At 38.8% G+C, this 20,910-nt stretch overlaps 1 protein-coding gene across 2 annotated transcripts in view; it reads right to left on the bottom strand.

The window, feature by feature from the left end:
• Positions 1 to 1,764: 1,764 nt before the first annotated feature.
• The window catches only part of LOC118927793 (patched domain-containing protein 4), a 170,489-nt gene continuing 151,343 nt past the window's right edge, over positions 1,765 to 20,910 (bottom strand). For both annotated transcript variants that reach the window (XM_036916421.2, XM_036916420.2), the window contains one exon: positions 1,765 to 4,364. In XM_036916421.2, coding sequence (XP_036772316.2) covers positions 2,731 to 4,364 — 1,634 coding nt within the window. In that variant the 3' untranslated portion in view covers positions 1,765 to 2,730. The remainder of the gene's footprint in view (positions 4,365 to 20,910) is intronic.

The raw sequence follows: 20,910 nt of genomic DNA, 5'->3' as shown, positions 1-20,910 counted from the left end.
ACAGTGAGGTTGGGAGGTCAGATAATGCTCAGTTAGCTTCTTCCTGGGCTTAAATTACTTCCAAGGACTGAGTTAGGGCATTTTGGGTGGCATATTAACTCTTCCAGAACAAGAAATTCCATTTTGATAAATTATTGCTGCAGTTCACTAAGGAGTACCACGGTGTCCTGGAAAACATAATGTCCCTTCCAAAATTCTACCCCTCTAGTCTCTCGAACAATAAGATAAAACTGCCCCAGCGGTTTGGCAATATATGCCATCATTTCCATATTCATTTGGCAACTGGCATGCTTCGTTCTTTATAAATCAGCCTGCCCATCTTCTTTGCATGTAAAATTGTGTAAGGTAACCAAGAAGAAAACTGACCCAACTGGGCAAGCTGTGTAAAACTTGGTAAATGAGTAGACTATGGCACAACTTGAAAAAAATTAAGGGTGAGAGTTAATGGAATTTCTCAGCTGACACCTCCCATGTTTGGAAGGAGATACAAAACATGTTCACAAAGGGTGAGTAGGCTGTGAAGGAGGAATGCCCCTCTCCCCAGAAAACCCCACTCCTCAGAAATTTCTATGTCAGCTATAAGATCATGGTCTGCAGGTCTACTAGTGCCAAAGGCCAGTTCATCTTAGCAGAGCAGTTCAGGAAGCAAAAGGCTAGGGTTATCTGTGACATGACTTTTCAAATAATGTAAGAGTAATAACCCTATATTTATGGCAATTTTTTTCCCACTATCAATATATCGATATTCTGTCCAGATGAACACAACTGAGAAGACGTGGATCATTTCTAATAGAAAGTCAATAACCTCAAGGTAGGACAAAACAAACTTCAATTTATAAAATAAAGTTTTGTTAAATGTTTTTTATTTTAGAGACCATTCTCCTTTCCCTTAATATTCTGATAAAGTATTTGCAAAAGTACACTTGTTTTGTTATTTCATTAATTTATCAACTTCATTTCCAAAGACTGCAATCAGAATGGAATGGTTTGTATCTCTTTTTTGAACTTAACTGAGTCCAGGAAGTTTTTGTGTTTGTGTTTTAGATTTTAATATTTTAAATTCAATTAAACTATATGCCCAATGTTAGTGGGAAACGGTAGCTCTCTTCCAGGTCAAAGAACTTACTAGCATATTTTTAACCATTGGACATTTGTTCAGTCCTACCTGAAAATGAATTATTTTACTGCTTGGCATGGGAAAAGGCATTTTCTAGTAATTTTCTGTGACAGGAAGCACAGCATTAATCCAAGTAAGCACCCAACAGACTTGAGTCTATCTGCTGGGGAATAGTTTTAAACTTGAACTCAATGAAAACGTTTTACCTCAGTACTTTTTCAGAGAGAGAATTCAACAGCAGTTAATATGCCACCTGTGGACAGTAGTTACAATCACCCTACGAGGTGGGCCAACCTAGGAGCACTTTCCAGGTTAACAAGAACAATGATATTGCAAGAAGCTACAAAACGATATTGCAGTAGGTATAATGACCACTACTACAGTGATTGTGGCCTGGGTTGATGTTCCAAAAACTGATGCAAGGAACACACTAGACTTTATAGGATTAGAATATTGTCCTTATACTAAGAACCAGTTGATGGCACATGAGTGGTGATGGTCCATTTACTCTGTTTCACTCTACAAGTCTCCTAGTTATGTTTCCTTTCTCCTCTGTGAATTACCTATATTCAAGGGCAGTACATTTTTACCATCTAAAATCAGAACATTATAACTATGGAACCCCCCCCCACACACACATGCACACGGGCAGCCTTATACACATATGTATGGGCAACATGTCTAAAGTGTTCATTTGCAGAGGTGAGTTTTCTGAAAGCAGCCAAATCAATATTCCAAAATACAGAGAACCATGAAAAGTCAATGAGAACCCATATCAACTACTTAGCTCCAACATGACACTTTGAATCTTGTTCATGTTGTAATTAATTCTAATGTCTTTTGTATTTTTTGCTAAGTCACCCAAAGCAAGAACCGAATGGACTCATATCTGTTTACTTGCTTATCACACAGTTGAATAGCACTCTTGCTGCTGAAACACTTGAGTTGATTTTGAATGGCTATTATGCAGTTATATTTGGCTAAGGCTGATGAGACTTTCCAGAGAAATACCAGCCTGTCTGCAAATGGACACCTTCCTCCATACAAATGTCAATGTACACTAAAGATAAATCTAAGTATATGTATATATTGCACATATACATATAAAGGTAACATAAAATGGATTGGGAAGTCCTTTGGTTTAGACAGGATTAAATATGTACTTCCCAAGTGCATAGGTTTCCTTTGACTAACCTGTTCAAAGAACAAATATGGAAAGTGCCACAGCAATCTTAACATTTCCTATGTCTTTTTCAATATTTGGAGTTCCCCTTTTCCTCTCTTTTCCATTCTCCTAAGCATTTTATTTTTAAAAGCAGTTGGTTATTTCAGCTTTCTAACTCCATTGATTCATCCGTTCCTTGCAAGAGCTCTAAAATCACATCCAGAAACTTATCTTTAGTGGAGAACAAGGTTGCAAAGAACTTTTTCCCCTTCTTTGATTCCCTTGTCCGCCCAAGAAGTGGACACCTTGATGTGTCATGAATAATTCACTCTTGATCTGACTTGCCTTGTTACCCCTGGCCAGCCCAAGCAGCTGAGGTCTGAGCTTTACTCGCCCTGCATCATTGTGCAATACTGGAAAAGAAAAATAATCCGTTAGTCTACACCCTTCAGACTGTGGTGACGTGATCAGGGTTCTCTTGAATTTCTATGCATTCAATTTCCTCTCTCTCCTTTCGTTTAGCGCGTTTCTTTTTCTTGTGGTGCTTTTTGGAAGGAGGGAAAAAAGTTAGGAACACAGGTAAGATAACAAAACAGTGCAGAAGTGTGCAACCCCCAGTGAGCAGCAAGCATTTGAACAGTGTGAAGGTCAGGTTCGAAGGCACAAATAGGAGGGGGACCAACCCAATAAGAAAAGAAGTAACATTTTGCAAAATGGCTGTTCCATGCTCTTGCAGGGAGCTTTTTATACATTGTGTTCGGGTGTGCTCAGTTGCTAATACAAACGTGTAAAGCAGAGGTGCACAGTGGTCAATGGCGAAATTTAAAGTGTAGATAAGGCACAAGATAGAAATGCAATCCATGTCGACGTTCCATAATGTCATTAAGCCCAGAACGCCCAGCTCAATTGAGGTGACACTAAGAATTAGCCAGAAGTTTCCCAGAGGGTGGATTACCAGGAAAAAAGTCAGAATTAACACCAGCAGAACACCAAAGCCTGCAATCAGAACAGGCACTGTGACAGACAAGCTGTAATGGTCCATGAACACAAAGGAGGGGTTGAACACGATGAATCGGATGCTTTTTGACAGGGACAGGGGCCTCAATTTTTCCAACACTTCTATGACTTCCTTCTGCTTGTCTCTGCTAGTCCTTGCCACCAGATATAAGCGAGAAGCAATGATGTTGTTTTCATCCCCTGCCTTGGAGAAGATGATGTCATTGCGAAAATGCTGGAATTCTGGCTTTTTTAAAAATGAACTTTGTAGGACACTGATAAAGTCACTTTTGTTATTGGCACTGATGTTGCTAACTTTCAGGAACTGGTAGTACTGCTCCACCCAGGACACAGCAGTGAACCCACTGCAGAGTCTCCGTAGGTCCTCTTGGACGCTGCTGTTCCAGTATTCAAGGGGCTCATAAACGTAGAATCCTATCACAGGGCTATAGTTGCTGAAATATTTCTGCTGAACCATAGCGTAGGAAACACTTGGGGAATCACTGGCTAGTAGATTGATGATGTTGGCTCCGTCACTGATCTGCAAGCACCCCATAAAGGAGAAGGAGGCGTAAATGAGATAGAGGATGACAACAAATGGCTTCACGTAGATATTGGTGATCCATTCATTGTAGTGTTCACGGAGGAAGTGCTGAATAAAGTGATGCTGGTAGGGGCTTGTCTCATGATGAGATGTCTGCTGATGCCCATCACTCATCACTGTCTGGAACCACACAGGTTTGCGGTCCAGGTATTCTGCAGAAGGGATCTTACAGCAAAAGATGCTGTGGTAGCGGTTTTGCTCTAGTTGGCCAGCAAAGACCAGACAGGAGCCAAAGAAAGAGAAAATGTAGAAGTAGTTCAACAGAATGGACACACACATGTTCTGACAGAAGACCTTCACAGCCTCTATGTTTGTGAATGGGCTGGCCCCCATGCCAAAGGTAATAAAGTACAGGGAGCTGGTCATGGTATAGGTGACCATCACATCGGAATAGGCATCTGCTACCCTGTCTTTGAAGGGCAAATTCTCTCTGGTTCTCCGCCATCCGGACAGAAGCTCAAATACGCCTTTAGTTCCATGACCTGATTTAAAAAAAGAAGAAAAAGAATAATTGTTTTTGTTTCTGCCTATGGTGCCAAGTGACGTCCTTATAGATTATGCCAAACAGTACTCTTTAATCTTCAAAGTGCTATGATTCTTCCATTGGGGTCTCAAAATTTGATTTGCATCATGTGTTATATTTGGTCCATGTTTCCAATTTAGCAAAGCCCAAATTTATTGGGATTCTGGGAAAAATGAAACATTTACTGTTCTTTGTTATATTAATTTGACAAGTTGTATATATAACTGACATTATTATGTGTTTTCATCCCCCCGCACGCATATTGTCTCTCTAAATGGATCATAAGTGGTCAGGGGCAAGGACTGTCAATTGCGCATCTTCAAATGACCCTCGATACCAATTCAGTGCTTGATCAACTGATATATATTGACTGATAGTCCCTAATCACCATTTCAAGTTGACTTCCATGCTGATTTAGGAAACTATAAGATGATTTTAAACACTTAAAAATGACTTTAAATTGACTTTACAGTGTTAATAATCTGCCTAGTTGCCAAATGGCATAGAAAACAGTTCCTCTAGATTTGATCAATTAACACCGGATGCCAGTCAATGTTCCATGTCACATAAAAGACAGGGCAAGACTTTGGCATAAGAGATGCCAGCAAGCATTTCCTATGGGTTCCTCACAAAGTTTTTATTCATATGGAATGGATGCTGACTAAATATTTGACTTCATTAAAGTGAATGGAGGCTGCATCCTTAAAGCCAGCTTCTGTGTACTCGTTGATACAGTAAACAGGCAAAAGGTTTATTCAACAAATATACTTGCATATCTACTGTGTGCCAGATACTGTTGGATACTTAGCTGTTTTTTTTTTTCCAGGAACTTGACAACTCTTAAATTCCACCACTCGCTTCCTTCTTAGCAAAAGCAGAAAGCACCAGGGAAGGTAAAAGTATTGTGCCATACCTTCATTTTCCCTCTTTTTCACTTCCCTGAATTAGCTTTGTCAGTTGCCATCAGGGATATGCCAAATGGTAATTTTCTCAGTGGAAATCTTGGAAGATCAACTCTTGCCCTTGTAGGCCTAGCAATTCCATACAAATATTTTCTATGAATGGATGCAAGCTGTGCTTGGGCTGTTCTCCAAGAAATCCATTAGACTAAAAGAAATAAACCCACATAGCTTAAAGGCACAAAATGACCTAGTTCAAGAAAACCTGGCAAATAGACTTCAAGTGGCACCCAGATATTGTACTTACATGTTACCCAATTTACTTATCAGTGCTTTAACAAACATTTTATAATGGCTGGAGTCTTCCTATACATAATCACTGATTTGTGTTGTTAATAGTATTTCCTAATTCACCTTCATAATTCTTCTCCTTATGTGTTACTTTTATTTGGGACTGCAATGTACACAGTTAAAAATGTTCTCGGCCTACCTTTCAACTAGGGGATGGTTCATGTGACATTTTTTGACAAGGCAGCGTAACTGTAAGTCATGTAAATGATGCTTATTAGAAAACCAGAAGGAGCTTTGTCCTAAATGGCATCGTGGAGCTACCAATAAGAGCCATGGCCTACTTTCCTCTCAGATCCTCTTTAAAAAAAATGAAATCTCTATTGGGCTGAACCACTGTAAATAAGGCTGTTATATGCAGCTGAACCTATTCCTAACCAACAAAGTGATGTACGTGAGTTAATATTTTCCAAAACCTCTTTTCTAGAGGATCTAAGAATTCTTGCTTTATAGTTAATTTAACTATAGTATTTATAGGTTTAAATGTATATAATGCTAATCTTTGATTTTGGTCCATCTATTCTGGGAGTTTTTAGTAATTATTAATTGTTGTTACACTGGAGTTCTTCTTATCCCAAATATAAAGCCTATTTATTCTCCAAAGTTCTCTCTTCTGCATCTCCAACCAGAAAAGATAAGTGTGTCCTAACAAGTAGAGAGAGTTCTGAAAACTGTGTTTAGGTGTAAGTTTCTTTGGAGGGAATTATCTATTACTTCTCCCATGTAATTATTACCTCAACATATATGTGCATTGAATTAAGCCTAATGATTCTTAACAACATTATTTGTTTCTATCTTCTGCAAGACTCCTTTACCAAAGAGAATACTTGTTCTCTTATTCCCTTGACAAAATCACAATATTAGGACATCAGTTAAAGTAATCAAAATAATTATCTAATTAGAACACTGCTCTTCTGAAATGAGGACTCTTGCAATCTCTGTAGTCACAAGGGGGGAAAAGGCTACCTGGGGCTACAGCTATATTTGGCTTGCCTTTGCAATGGTCACTTCTGTGGCATATTAGGTGCACTATGTAGGCCAGACAGTTGCTTTATATAGTACAAAGTCCTGTATGGGCGGTGAGATGATGCTAAACCATATTAGGTTAAATAATCACTTTACTTGTGATAGAGACTAAAAACACAATTCCAAGCTTTGGAGATGGCATGTTTTATCCCAATCTTCAGTGTAGATGATTTTACAAGGTGTTCCTATTTATAGTCACTCATTTGATTCTCTCCATAATCTGGCTCCTTCCTAGCAGTTCAAATCTGTTACCTGTTTCAGCCAGGGTTGGTATTCTCACTCCCCGTGAACCTACCCAAGATCAGTCTTACTTTCTTTCATTCATGCTATTTTCTCTTCCTTACAATATCTTCCCCTCATTGCTGGTCATATTGAAATTCTATCCATCAGTCTGTTAAGAGTCAGCTCAGTTCTCCTGTTTGCCATGAAGCTATCTCAGGTAATTCCAGGCATATTGATTTTTTTCTGTTCCTTAAACTTCTATTTCACTAATTAGGTACTTTGGCATGTGCCCTTGTGCTGGTTTGCTCTGGAACAAAAACATTTTCTCAGGATATGTTCTGTCTGTTTGGTTAGATTGCACATTCTTCAAGGTCAAGGAATGCATACTATGTTCCTTACATATGCTGCAGAACATCTGGCAAAGTGAGAGATGCCCAGAAGGTTCCCACTAATCCCTTATTGAATTAAATCAACTGTAGTTCTTGATTCTAGATGGGTCCAGAAAATGTATCTTTGAATTACTTATTCTAAAATGCATTATGCATCTTTATGCCTATATTATTGTGTCCAGAAGAGCTACATACTTGTAATGAAATTCAGACCCAATATGTATTTATTTAAAATTTGTTACACACTAGGATCTTTGCAAGTCAGTATATAAAACATAAAGGTGAACAAGAAACATCTTTTCCAATATCTGTCAGGCCAGAAGGTTATTTTCACTTGGGTATTTCTGAGACAGAGATCATATCTTCTAATACAAATGAATTTTAGAACCTTTCCTATACATTGTGGGATGCTTAGGATCATTCTTGGCCTCTATCCACTGGATGCCAGTAGCATAAGCCACAGGTGTGACAACAAAATATGTCTTCAGACACTTCCAGATGCTGTCTGGTGGACAAAACTGCCCCCAGGTGAGAATTATTGGTTTCATCAAAAGAAACACACACACACACACACACACACACACATACTTTTATCACCTTTTTCTATTTATGAAAACAGGACATATTTCCACTGAAAACTCAGAAAAGATGGAAAAAAATTATAGTGATAGAAATTATTCTCTAGTCCCACGATATAGTTAACTGCTATTAACAACATTGTGTATTTATTCCAGTTTTACATGTGCTATGTATTAAGCTCTATTTATCTATCTATCTATCTATCCATCCAGATAGATAACTACCTAATTATTTTACAAAAGTGGGCTCCTACCAAATAGAAATTAGGATTTGGTATTACTCTCAACACTCTGTCCAGTCTGCTTGTCAACCACGGAGAGCTGGTTTTCTAACCTCTACATTGTTTTCTGCTTCTTATTTTGTATTTTAGCTTCTTTTCTGAGGCTGGAACCATTTTTTGCACATCTGCTCACTGTAGAAAGAAACCTTAACTCTCTACATAGGTTTTTAAAAGGGTTGTGTTCGCTTTTTTTGCATCCTTACTCTGAGAGTCCCAGCCCAGTTCAAACCAAAACCAAGACACCGGTACCTACCCAAAAACATCATCTCAGATGCTACTGCATGGAACAATTATGAGTGTGAGGTGCCCCACTGAACAATGCCTTGAGCTAATTCCATTCCATTACTTCCTGGGACCCCAGTCCTGATGTTTCTCTGCTTCTGTCCCATTCCCACTAAAATTCTTATTCCCTACCTAGGGCTTCAGTTTGTCTTATGAACAATTCCATTCAGGTTCCTGCCTGGTGAGAGACATATGTGAAAGCAGTTAGTTGATATAGTAGTAAGAATTGTATCCTTGCTAAGTAGAGATGTATGCTGTGTACTGTGAAAACATAGCTGTTTCTTTCTGAGGGATCAGGTAAAGTTCCAAAAGGTCTCAGGAGGCAGAAGATGATGCTAATGGTAGTCTAGACTGATGGAATAACAGGAGTAAAGGCACAAACACCTGTAAATTAAGAAGAGGTAGTCGTGTCTTTAATGTTTGTAAGTGACTCATCTTGAAATGGCCCCATCCCAGCACAGAATGGCGCAGGGTAATCCACAGAAAAGAGAAGCAGGATACTGCAAGGAATAGAGGAATTTAGAATGAATCCAAACAGACATTCATCCCCAAGCACTTAGCAGGAGGTTAGAGGATTTTATTAGGTCCCTCAAAAGAAAAAGTGGAATTTAGTGACAGGTTCTCACTGCATTATTTTCAGAGCTGTTGTATATTTTCTACATGTCTTACTGTATAGAAAAGGGGATATAGTCTCATTCCAGAGGTTGCATTCCATCAATTTGGACAATTTATTTTATAATTCTACATAAAGTTAAGTTCTTAAAAATCCAGTATATATATATATATATATATGTCTGTGTGTGTTCATATACACGTGTGGTATGTGTATGTACATACACACAAACATGCAAACATATATACACAAATGCATGTATACATTGACAGATATGAATATGTGTGTGTGTGTGTGTGTGTGTATATATATATATATATATATATAGAGAGAGAGAGAGAGAGAGAGAGAGAGACAAGAGAGACGAGAGATAGCAAGGGGTGTTCTGAAACCTACTATTACAGTCAAAGTTTACATACTTCAAGTAGGCAAAACTGGGTAACACTGTTTGATATTGTCACTAGCATAGTCCCCAGAGCCAGACTGAGTTTTAAATCCCATGTCTCTCATGCCCTAGCTCTGCGACCTTGGGCAGGTCCTTTTTTAACCTCCCCATACCTCAGTTTCCGCACCCGTGAGCAATGGGACCTACTTCATAGGACGGTGAGTGACTGCGTACGTACTAACTGGACTCCCTAAGTACTATCATACCGACAGAGTGAGAGAGAATGCTCGGTGCTGGCAACCGCAGGATGTTCTCCACGGAGAACGCCCCAAATCACATGACCTGAACGCTGCTTTCTAAACGCGGCTCGGTTGCTCATGAATTTACCACTAAGCTCAGTTGGTTTGGACGCAGCCCCAGCTCCTCCTTCTGCTTCCTTTGCTGCCAAGCGCTGCGGAGCCAGCAAGCACATGATGGCTTGCTTGTTCCCTCCCTCTCCCTGGCGTACCCATCAGGAGATAACGCTGACCAGGAAGCTTCTCGTTTTCTTCCCAATGATTCCCGGGTGTCCCAAGGTCTACGCAATAAATATACATTGTTTTTGAGAAAGAAAACAGCAGCCCCGACAACTGGGTGCTATCCACTGGGGCTTGGTGTGGCCCAGAGCTGGTCTGGCACCGACCGCTGGGCTCCTTCCTGTTGCCACCAACAGTCTGGCCCCGCAGCAAGGTGGCAAGACCTCTGCCGCTGAGCTGGCCTGAGCCACAGCCACAGCAGAATCTCTGCAGCTGGACTGAGTGCAAACAAAACGGGCCAAATGCCCTCTGACCAAGAACAGTAGGCATGCTTGCTGCTGCTTTACCAATCACAGTTTAGCACTGATCTGCTCTTCTTGCCTTCCAGGTAGAAGAATTATTAAAACAACTGACCATAGAATTACTCGCCCTTCTTGACAGTAACCTACTATTATGATGCCTTGAGCCATCTTCTCAATCACCCACTTCCAAAAAATCATACAGTCCATTCTAATACATTCTTCCTGAAATTCTCCATCATCCCCAATGTTCTTCCTCATTGTAATGAGTCAGTGGACCTAATTTTGTTCCATTTTAGTATGTCAAGTATAGTATGTTCAACTACGCATTCAATTACATGTAGTATTCCTGATGGTCTTTGGCTGGAAGGCACTGCCATTTTTTAAAAATAAGATTTTTAAAAAAACAAAGTATGTGGAAACTTCTGTTATTGTTATGGAAAATACTGTTACGGAAAGCACTGGAAAACCTGGACTGGGTCACTGACGGAAGAACCAAGCGGCACTCGGAGGTCTCGGAGTGTTGAGGTTTATTTCACACCGGCGGGCTCGGAGGGGGTAATCTCCCAGGGTCTGAGCCCTGAGCACAAGCAAGGGGAGCAATTTATATTATTTTGATATGTGACATTTCAGCCTGCACAGGGCAAAAGGGGAGCCTGGAGGAGGGGAGGGGGAGCTGGGAGCGCTTTGCCAACCGGAGGAACAAAGCGGTCTGCTGACCTTGATGGCTGTGTTGAATATTTTCCCTATTATTATTATTGTTGACTTTACAAATTGATTTCCTTAAGCAGAGGAGTTACAACAGGAGTGAGTCAGCTTAAAGCCCTGGGGTATTTGAATCAATCTCCAAACCGTGTCATTAGTACACATGCTTGTTTCCTGGTGGAACTAACATTTTAGTTGCACTGTCACTGAAAAGAGAATGCCAGTTGGGCATATGCGAAGTGGGAAGGTGTTCTGAAAGGAAGATAATACAGATATTAATATAGGAGGAGGAGGAAAGGGCATGTGGAACTGTAAAGTCTTTGCTTTAAGCAAAGAAGAGCAATGAATGAGATAACAAAATCTTATAATTGTTAAGAGAGATGGATTAATAGTTTATAAAGTAGATACAAGCATATGCTTAAAAAACTTAAGACCTAAAATAAGGGACCATATAAAAGAAGAAAATAAAATAACTCGTAGGAATGAAAATTAAGGTGATCTTATTGTTTATTGAACCACAGATACTTAATGCAAAAATTAGTTAGAAAACTCAATTCATTCATTTGAAGGCATTTTCCTGAGTGCCTCCCATTGGGAAAATATGGTAAAATGTCATCCCTTTGAAGTTTAATAACTTCCATTTGTCCCACTTGAAAACCACATTACATCCATATGTCTGAATTGAATTCAGTTCATTAATCACGAGCTTTGGGATCTTCTAACCTATAAAGAGTAAAAGCGGGTTTCTCTAACAACAAGATCTGGAGAATGCTTTTAAAATGTCTATTTCAATCAGGAGGAAGCATGTTTTAAATGGAAGGAATCTCACTTAAACAAGTTTAAGTTATGCATGGTTTTGGTTTCTGATAAATGTCATTCGAGAGAAAATTTTCAGAGTTGTAGCACAAAGGCTTGATAAAAGCATAAGGCTTCAAGAGGCAAGTTTCCTGGGAGCATCCTTGAATGTTTGCTGCCTTCATTTACCAATGAAAATTCAATAAAAACCTCCCATGGGCTGGAATTCTCTCTTGGCACAGAATGGCCTGAAGTCAGTGAAAACTCAATTAACCAGAAAGCTCAGGCATTGGATCGTCTGATCATTTGAATAGCCATTAAATGAATCAAGCAGAACTTCCTTTTTGATTCAACTTGTATTGGTTGATTAACTTTATTGGACACAATCTTTCTAAAATGCTCTAGACTTGTATTCCTCCCCTGTATCTAATCCTAGAAAGAAAAGGAGGAAGGGAGGAAGGGAGGAAGGGAGGAAAGAAGGAAAAGAAAGAAAGAAGAAAAGAAAAAGAGAAAATAAAAGGCTATTTGTGCAGCAATTAAAAGGTTGTACTCTGGTGTAAAGCACTTTTGGTCCAGTTCAGGCTCCATCACTGTGCCAGGTGTGATACAGAGAGAATTAGTTTATCTCTCTGAGCCTCACTTTCCTAGTCTGGAAAATGGTGATAAAAATAGCATGTATTTTGAATGGTTAATGTGAAGATTAAATGAGATAATAGTTATAATGTGCTTAGAGCAGTGTCTGGCACACAGGGAGCACTCAATGAATTTATTGAATAACATACTTCAGTCATCACTTTATCATGCACCAATTATCAGGAGGCAATAGGGCATGTTGGTTAAAACACTGAATTCTGTGGGCTTGAGCTTCCTCACTACCATCGACTAGATGTGTGACCTTGGGCAAACTCTCCATGGGTGGATTTGGCAATCTGTAAAATGGAGACTAACAATATCTACTTCAAAAGATTGCTGTGCTGAGGGAAACACAGACGTACATCTCCCTTAGTACAGATATCTGGCATGAAATTAGTGCTCCTGCAAATGTTAGCTATGAGTGAATAATATTCTACAGTTGTGGAAGTGTGGGAGCTCCAATTAAATGTGTACCAGGCCTAGAGAAAGCATAAAAGCTTCTTTCTCAGATTATTATTTTGAAATTTGCCCTTTTCGTCCTTAGAAGTGAATTGTGGAAAAGAGCTGATTAATAAAGGGTTTTAGTTAACAGGATTCAACTAATTGAGGCATCTCTTACATGTGCTTTCTTCTTCAGAATAAGCTAATACAGTTGCTCTCATTTAGTAGGAGGGAAGCTGAAAGGGAACCTTCCAGCCGCTAATTTTTTCTTTGACTCACAGTAAGTTAGAGTTGCTTCCAGGACGAGAACATAGCAGAGCTGCTGGGCAGCTGGCTGAGTTCCACTAGCCCCTTGGGGCAATGAGACCTTTTTTCAGCAGGTCCTTGTGATGTAATAGATAGAACTGGTGTCATTTGAACATATCCCCCACGAGTACAGACTTCTTTTCAGTTGAAAAGGCCCTCTTCTCACTATATTTTTCCAAAATCTGTTCCCTTTCTGTGGTCCAGAGCTCAGCTAGGCTTTATCACAGCATACATTTATAAGCAGGAGCTGTTTCAGAAATGCTAGGTGTTAATTCTCAAAGACAGAGGCCAGTGGGTGGGGTGTGTGGATAACAGTCTGGCGGAGGGGCTCCCAGGCACAGGCTCCAGTATTCATGCCCGGATAGGACCCCAGCTGCATGACTCCCTAACTGGGCACCTTCACCAACAGCCTCTTCATATTGGTTTCCTCACAGACAGAATAGAGAATGCAAGCACCTGCCTGACAGTGTTGTTGAGAATACAAATGGCACAATTTGTACAAAGTGTTTATCCTAGTCCTTGCCACATGCTAAACATTCAATAAATATTAGCCACCACTTTTTATTTATGAGTGAACATTCATTTGCGGTCTTACCTATAGGCTCACAGTATGTTATAACAGGCTGCTGTGTTTCATTATTGAAGTTATCAATAGAAATGACAGTTAATCATCCTAACACGCCACCAAACATAGCTTCAGTGAGTGAAAATTTATTGCCCTCTTGTGAAAAATCTTATTCCCTCCTCCCTCTTGATAGTCTTCATGGACTTTGTCTTGACTGTTTTCATTAGGCAAAGATTAATCAAGAAGCAATAATAAAAAATAGTCCAATGAAACCTTCCCAGATTGCTGTGACTATAAAACAGCTAAATGGACTCTAGGGAAGTATGATTTTTAGCCAGGTAACCATCAGGAAGTTTAGGCAGATGATCTGAAGGTGTCTAGCCTTAGAGAGGTATGAAAACTCTAGGACTATTTCAGCAATTACAAAATAAAAACACAGGTCCACATTATTTCTTTTCAAAGCATTTTAACCTATCGTTAACTGGCAACAATTCAGGCCCAGAAGTGTTAAATAATTAGCTGATGAAAAAATGTCAGCAGCTTGCAAACTTTATTATCTCTTTGACACCCTCTGTGATTTCTGAGTGGACTGTATTAACACTGGCATGGGAATCTTTCATAAAATAGCATGCCTCTCAAAGAAATTGATCAACTAACCAGCTGATATTAATAAAGCACCTACTATATGCAAGTCATGGTGGCACATGAGAGCACACTCAGCTTTCCCCCAGCATGTGTACTCTCTCCCAACAAGTGCATCTCCTGCCCAGATACTTCTGACATTTGGAACGTTCTCCAAATCCAGTGCTGAAATTAGTGACCTGAAATTACCAAAACTCTGCCTAATTGTATCCATTGGAATACATGTCAATTACTCTGTCACATACCCATACTTCAAATACTAGAAACAATAGCATGGTATCTTCCAATTTCTCCAAGCCAATCATCTCATTACTTTGACTGTTTCTCTGGTGACATCTGCATAGAGTTCCATCTGAATTACTGTGCTGCAGTAAAAGTGCCTTGGGACCCAGGACCATGCCTTCATTTTTGTTTGCCCCTCTCTGCCTTGCAATGTCACGGGTATAGCAAATATTAAAAGAAGGTTTTTGAGTCCTGTGTTGTTAAAATTTTTGTAGCTAAATTTGCTAAGCTCATAAGCAGATTGAGGCATGCCAGGGAGTAGCAGATGGCAAGTACTGTGATCTCTTCATTTCAGTTAGGGAACACAGCAGAGGTGCTGCTATTTACAGGTTGTGAATTGTTATACTCCTCCATCTTCTCCTGTACTGCGGTGGGTGATGACACTCTTTTTTTGATAGGCAGGGTGATCTTTGTGAAAAATGTGGTCAAACCAGTATTGTGCAAAGCTTGTCCTCAACAAGTATGGAGGCCCTAAAGAAAAAGAGCTGCAGCTCTCTCACGAGGCAGAGTATCCTAGGAATGCTTCTTGGGTAGGTTTACAAAGTCTGTGAATTAACTAATACATGTTAAAAAAAAAAAAAGACATAGATTTTCCTTACTGGCTTTCCATGCAGCAGGGCTGGCCTGATTTTGTCCGTGGAGTTACCTGCCACTTTAGAATAACACTAGGGAAAGAAAGGTTAAATTACATGGAAACAGCAAGTGGAAATTATTTCAGCATTCAATTTGAGGAGTTAGACTTCCATGAAAATAGAAATGCTCCTGAGAAGATCTATCTTGTGAGCAGAGTCTTTTTTTAATAACTTTGGGTGAATGAGTTTTTCATATTCTTTCCTAAAATGGGTATCTGTTGACAAAATAGCCTCCGTGCAAAGGAAGGACCTGCTAATGAGGAGGTGTGCACAAGGGATTGTGAAGAATGTCTTGTGTGTGATTCTCACGAACTCCTCTTAAGGAAGACATATTACCTTCTTCCCTCATTTAATGATTAGAAAATGGAGTCTCGGAAGATTCTGCAATTATGAAGAGTTTACAGAGTTCTTTTGGTAGTTAGAACCAGAACCCAAATCTTCAGCCTTTTACCCCAGTGTGAGTAAGCTGTGATCCTGTAGGAGGGCAGTGACGGTGTCCTGCTTTGATCCTTCTTCACCATAACCTAAGGTAATACTTGGCACTTAGTAAATATTTATTGTAACGTTGAGGAGTGAATGTGTGCACCCAAGTTTTGCGGTGTCCTAGCATGCTGGGGTGGGAGCCCTTATTCCTGGCTTCTCATGTTTCCAGGAAGAGGTGGCTTCCGTTCACTTTCATTGGCTAGCACTGCAGACTATACTTCATTCCCTCCTTTTACTCTTTAGACCTCTTCTAAGCACTGGGAATGGTTGATCTGATGGTGGAAGCTTGGTAATGCTTGTGACAATTTACCAACAGCTTGGTTGCTATTCCTCTGAAACAATTAATGCGCTGAGCCCCAATTCTCTATCCTGCACTACTTGTATAAGAATGAATAAGAAGGTTCAGGGTTTGACCTTAGCTTCCTCATTCCATGCCAAAGCACTCCTGACCGTGTTGTTTGAAAGGGAAGCAGGTTATCCATCTTTTAGCATTGGTTTCCAGCACACTCTTCTGACAGCGACTGGATTCGCGAGGCAAACCAGTCTTACATGCTGAAGTTGCTAAGGAGATCTTAGGGGGATGACTTGAAGACCTACTGTTGATAAAGGTAGGTGGGGAAAAAAATCTAGATTTAGGATTTGTTAGGAGGAAATGCCTACATTAACCCCAGGTCCTGTATAAGGTCTCCATTCCAGCTTTACCAGGGACTTTGGGAATACTTTGCTTTCATTGATAAGGAAGAAAATTCAACTCCTGTTTAACTCCCTGGGTGTATATTCTCCATTGTAGAGAACCTAGGAGGGAGGAGGGTTGATGGATTGAGATGACTGATTTCTTTATATTATCTATGAGATAATCAGTGAAAGAGCACATCTCTAATTTAATAGTCTGCTGCCAGATGAACAGGAGGCATGTCATAAAGACATAATATTGAAACTGCAGTTTTCTTCTTTTATTTATTATTATTTCATTCTTCCCAAATAGCATTTTAAATTCTTAAACTGTGTTTTCAACTATTATAACCCTCTGTCTAAAATTTTAGGTAATATACAGAATCTTTTTGACAACTATTAATTTTTAAATTTTAAATTTCTGCTTAAAGAGTACCATTTCCATGATTTGACCTGACCCTGTGTTTCTCCATTATTTCCTATATGAAGTAATTAGGTAAAACTGTAAGATACATATTGTGTCTAAGGAATTTTCCTGATTTAGTTGGAAACATGGGGTTAGCAAAAGAAAGCCTCCTCAGTAGTGTTGGACATTCAGGGTCAGTTTTATGGGCACATGTGCTACCACTCACATTTCTTTCCAAGGATTCTTTTAAATAAACACAAAGCCATGAGCTAAGCAGCAATGAATTCATTGGCTTGCTTATGGGAAAAGCAGATGGGAGGGTACTAGAGCCTTCTACCTTCCAACCCCATGGAGACATCCTTCCAGTTAAAGGCAAAGTTGCTTCAGAAAGCCATGCATCCCTTGCAACAGGAGGCAGGCCATACCACGGTGGGGACATAAAAAGGAGTGAGAACAGGGGAAAGAAGGAGAGAAAGAAGGGAAGAAAAAGGAGGAAGAGAAACAGTTTGTCTTTTAGGTCCCTTCTGGTCTTGGGGCCACTGGGTGTCTGATTCTCCCTATTTCCCCGGCAGAGAGGTTGCTCGTCTCCCTCAAGAAGAATCCAGTGAAGGGCATGCATGAATAAGTGAAAATATTTCCTCTTAGATTTTTTTCTTCAGGGAGAACACTAGAAGTACCCGTAAGTGGAAGAGTATCTGCTCCTACAAGAGACAAGGGAGAAAATACTAAAGCAGAACATCATAGAAGATAAAGGTCTAGGAGGGACTCTCCCTGCATAGCAGGGCCATAAAATACCATATATATTCTGCAAATTCTGGGATTCTCATAAGAATTTCTCCCATGTAATACACATAGTTAAATACTTTTTATTGCTCTTCTTTTGTTCTTGTCAGTTCATAAATTTTTCCAACTCTATAAGCAATATCCAAATTCTCTTTGCCCCCAATCATTTGAGCTTTCCCTGAATTATGATAATTAGAGATGCTTTAACTTTATTGAGATACATGCCATACAATTCACCCCTTTAAAGTGTATGAGTCAATGATTTTTTGGTGTACTAAAGAACTGAGCAACCATCACCACAATCTGTTTTAGAAACACTTCATCACCTCCAAAAGAAACAGATACATTCGGAGTCACTCTGCATTCCCCATCAAACCTTCAGTTCTAGGCAACCACTAATCTACTTTCTGTCTTTCTAGATTTGTCTATTTTTTGGACATTTCATGTAAATGGAATCATATAATATGTAGTCTTTTGAGATTGGCCTCTTTCACTTAGCATAAAGTTTTCAAGGCTCATCCCTGTTGTATCAGTGCTTCATTTTCCTTTTTTATGGTTAACTATTACCCCCTTGTATGGATATACCGCCACTTATTTACCTCTTCATTAGTCAATGGAAATTTGGGTTGTTGCTATTTCTTGGCTATTATGAATAATGTTGCTATGAACATTTGTGAACAAGTCGTTCTGTAGACATATATTTTCATTTCTCTTGAGTATATACCTATATACTACAAGTAGATTGTTGAGTCACATGAAAACTCTACATTTAACACTTTTAGGAATTGTCACAGTGTTTTGAAAAACAGCTGAACCATTTTATATTATATGTATGAAGGGTTCCAATCCTCCACAACCTTACAACACTTGTTATCTTAGCCATCATAATACATATGATGTGCTCATTGTGGTTTTGATTTGCATTTCTCTAATGATTAATGAGGTTTAGCATCTTTCAAGCCTTTTGGCCATTTATCTTCTTTGGATAGTCAAATTTTTGCCCACTTTTTAATGGAGTTATTTGTCTTTTCATTATTAATTAAGTTGTAATAGTTCTTTACATATTCTGGATACAGGTCTCTCAGCAGATACATGATAAACAAATATTTTCTCCCATTCTGTCAGTTGTCTTTTTATTTTCTTAATGGCATCTTTTGAAGGATGAAAGTTTTGATTTTGAGAAAATCCAATTTATCCATCTTTTCTTTTGTTGCTTTTGATTTTGGTATCATATCTAAGAAGGCTTTGCCTAACCAAGGTCATCAGGAGTTACTCATATTTTCCAAGAGATTTTTAGTTTTACCTCTTTCATTTAGGTCTATGATCCATTTTGGATTAAATTTTATTTATTTATGGTGTGAAGAAGTCCAACTTCATTATTTTCTATGTAGATATCTAATTGTCCCACTATCATTGGTTGAAAAGACTGTTCTTTCCCAAAGGGTTATCTAGCCACCTTTGTCAAGAATCAACTGATCATAAATGTAAGAATTTATTTCTGGAGTCTCAGTTCTATTCCATTGATCTATAAATATCTATCCTTGTGTCAGTACCATTGTGTCTTCATTATTATAGCTTTCTAATAAGTGACCTATGAACATGGAATGTCTTTCCATTTACTTAGCCTTTTAAAGTTTTTTTCAACAATGTTGTGTAGTCTTCAGAGAATGATTTTATACTTTTTTGGTAAATTTATTCCTAAGGATTTTATTCTTGCTAATGCTATTATAAATGGAAATATTTTCTTAATTTCATTGATTATTTATTGCTAGTGCATAGAAATATAATTAATTTATATATATATTGATCTTGTATCCTTCAATCTTGTTGAACTCATTTATTAGTTTCGATCAGTTTTTGGTGGGTTGCTTAGGTTTTTCTGCATATGAAATCATGTCATCTCCAAAGAGTGATAGTTTTGCTTAATCCTTCAATGTGAATGTCTTTTATTTTATTATCTTGTCTAATTGTTCCTGCTGGAACTTCTAGTAGAATGCTTTTTCCTGATCCTAGGAGAAAAGCACTCACCATGCAGTTAGGTTTGGGTTTTTCTACAGATGCTTTTTATCAGGTTAAGGAAGTTCCCTTCTAATCTTAGTTTATTAAGCATTTTTATCATAAAAGGATATTAGAGTTAGTCAAATACCTTTTCTTTATTTATTGAGATGATAATGTAGTTTTTTTATCTTTATTCTAGTGATAGGAGGTGCTATATTAATTGATTTTTAGGTATTAAACCACCCTTGCATTTATGAGATAAATTCTACTTGGTCATGATGCATAATCCTTTTTATATATTGCTGGGTTGGGTTTTCTTCTATTTGTCTAGAACTTTTGTATTTATATTCATAAGAGATACAGATCTCTAGTTTATGTTCCTTGTGACGTCTTCATCTGGTTTTGGAAGCAGGGTAATGCTGGCCTTACAGAATGATTTAGAAAGTGTTTCCCTCTTTTCCCTTTAAATTTTTAGATGCAAAAATTGTTCCTTCCTCTCATATCCTGCCAGGTAACCTCCTTCATTTTGTTTAAAAATAATAGCCTATCTAAACTTCCTCATCAGTAAGTACTTGGGAAAGTGCCTATGTGATTTGAATCAATTTATGCTCATCACCAAACATTATTCATAATGCTCCCCGATGATTTAAACCAATTTAGTTTTCCCATGAGAGGAGCCAGGTGGGAGACAGAGGAGGCCCGTGTGCACTGCAGATGTGCCGCAGTTAAGCCCCGGGAGGGAGGAAATGCCTGGTATTCTTAACCTCTAAGGAGCAGAGAGCTGGGTTCTCAGACTAGAATAAAATCTCGGTGTTTCACAGATGGCCCTGAAGAAGATGACAGTGACGAGGATCGCATTGTCCCCCACCTGTTAGCTAGAAAGAAATCTTCATGTGCTGTCTTCCAAATCTTGCTTTGTTTTTTTTCACCTTATCATCAAGGCTTCCCTCCTACCCACTTCTTTCTTTCTGATTTTCCTTCTCTACTTAGAACAAAATTTGTTACTAGCTTGAGGTAAACTTAATGCAAATAACCCACTGATGCCTTAGAAATAATATGAGCAAGTCAGTAACCAAACTTAGTGCAAGTGTTATTTTCTTAACACATATTTCTGACTTAGTATTGTCAAAACACTGGAATTAAAGATTTTAAGAACAAAACAAAGACAGCAGTAACACAGTTACCTGGCTGATTCTAGATGAATTAACATCTTCTGGCTCCTCTCACAACACTAGGTTTTACTGAAATGCTTCCTTTTTAAATGCTGCAAAATTAGGATCTTTTAATTCCTAAATATCTGCGCAGATCAGTGTTTCTTTTTTGAA

This window comes from Manis pentadactyla, chromosome 16 (assembly GCF_030020395.1).
Source record: "Manis pentadactyla isolate mManPen7 chromosome 16, mManPen7.hap1, whole genome shotgun sequence".
Classification (NCBI taxonomy): domain Eukaryota; kingdom Metazoa; phylum Chordata; class Mammalia; order Pholidota; family Manidae; genus Manis; species Manis pentadactyla.
The sequence above is the reverse complement of the archived record's forward strand: the minus strand, read 5'-3'. Positions and strand labels throughout refer to the sequence as shown.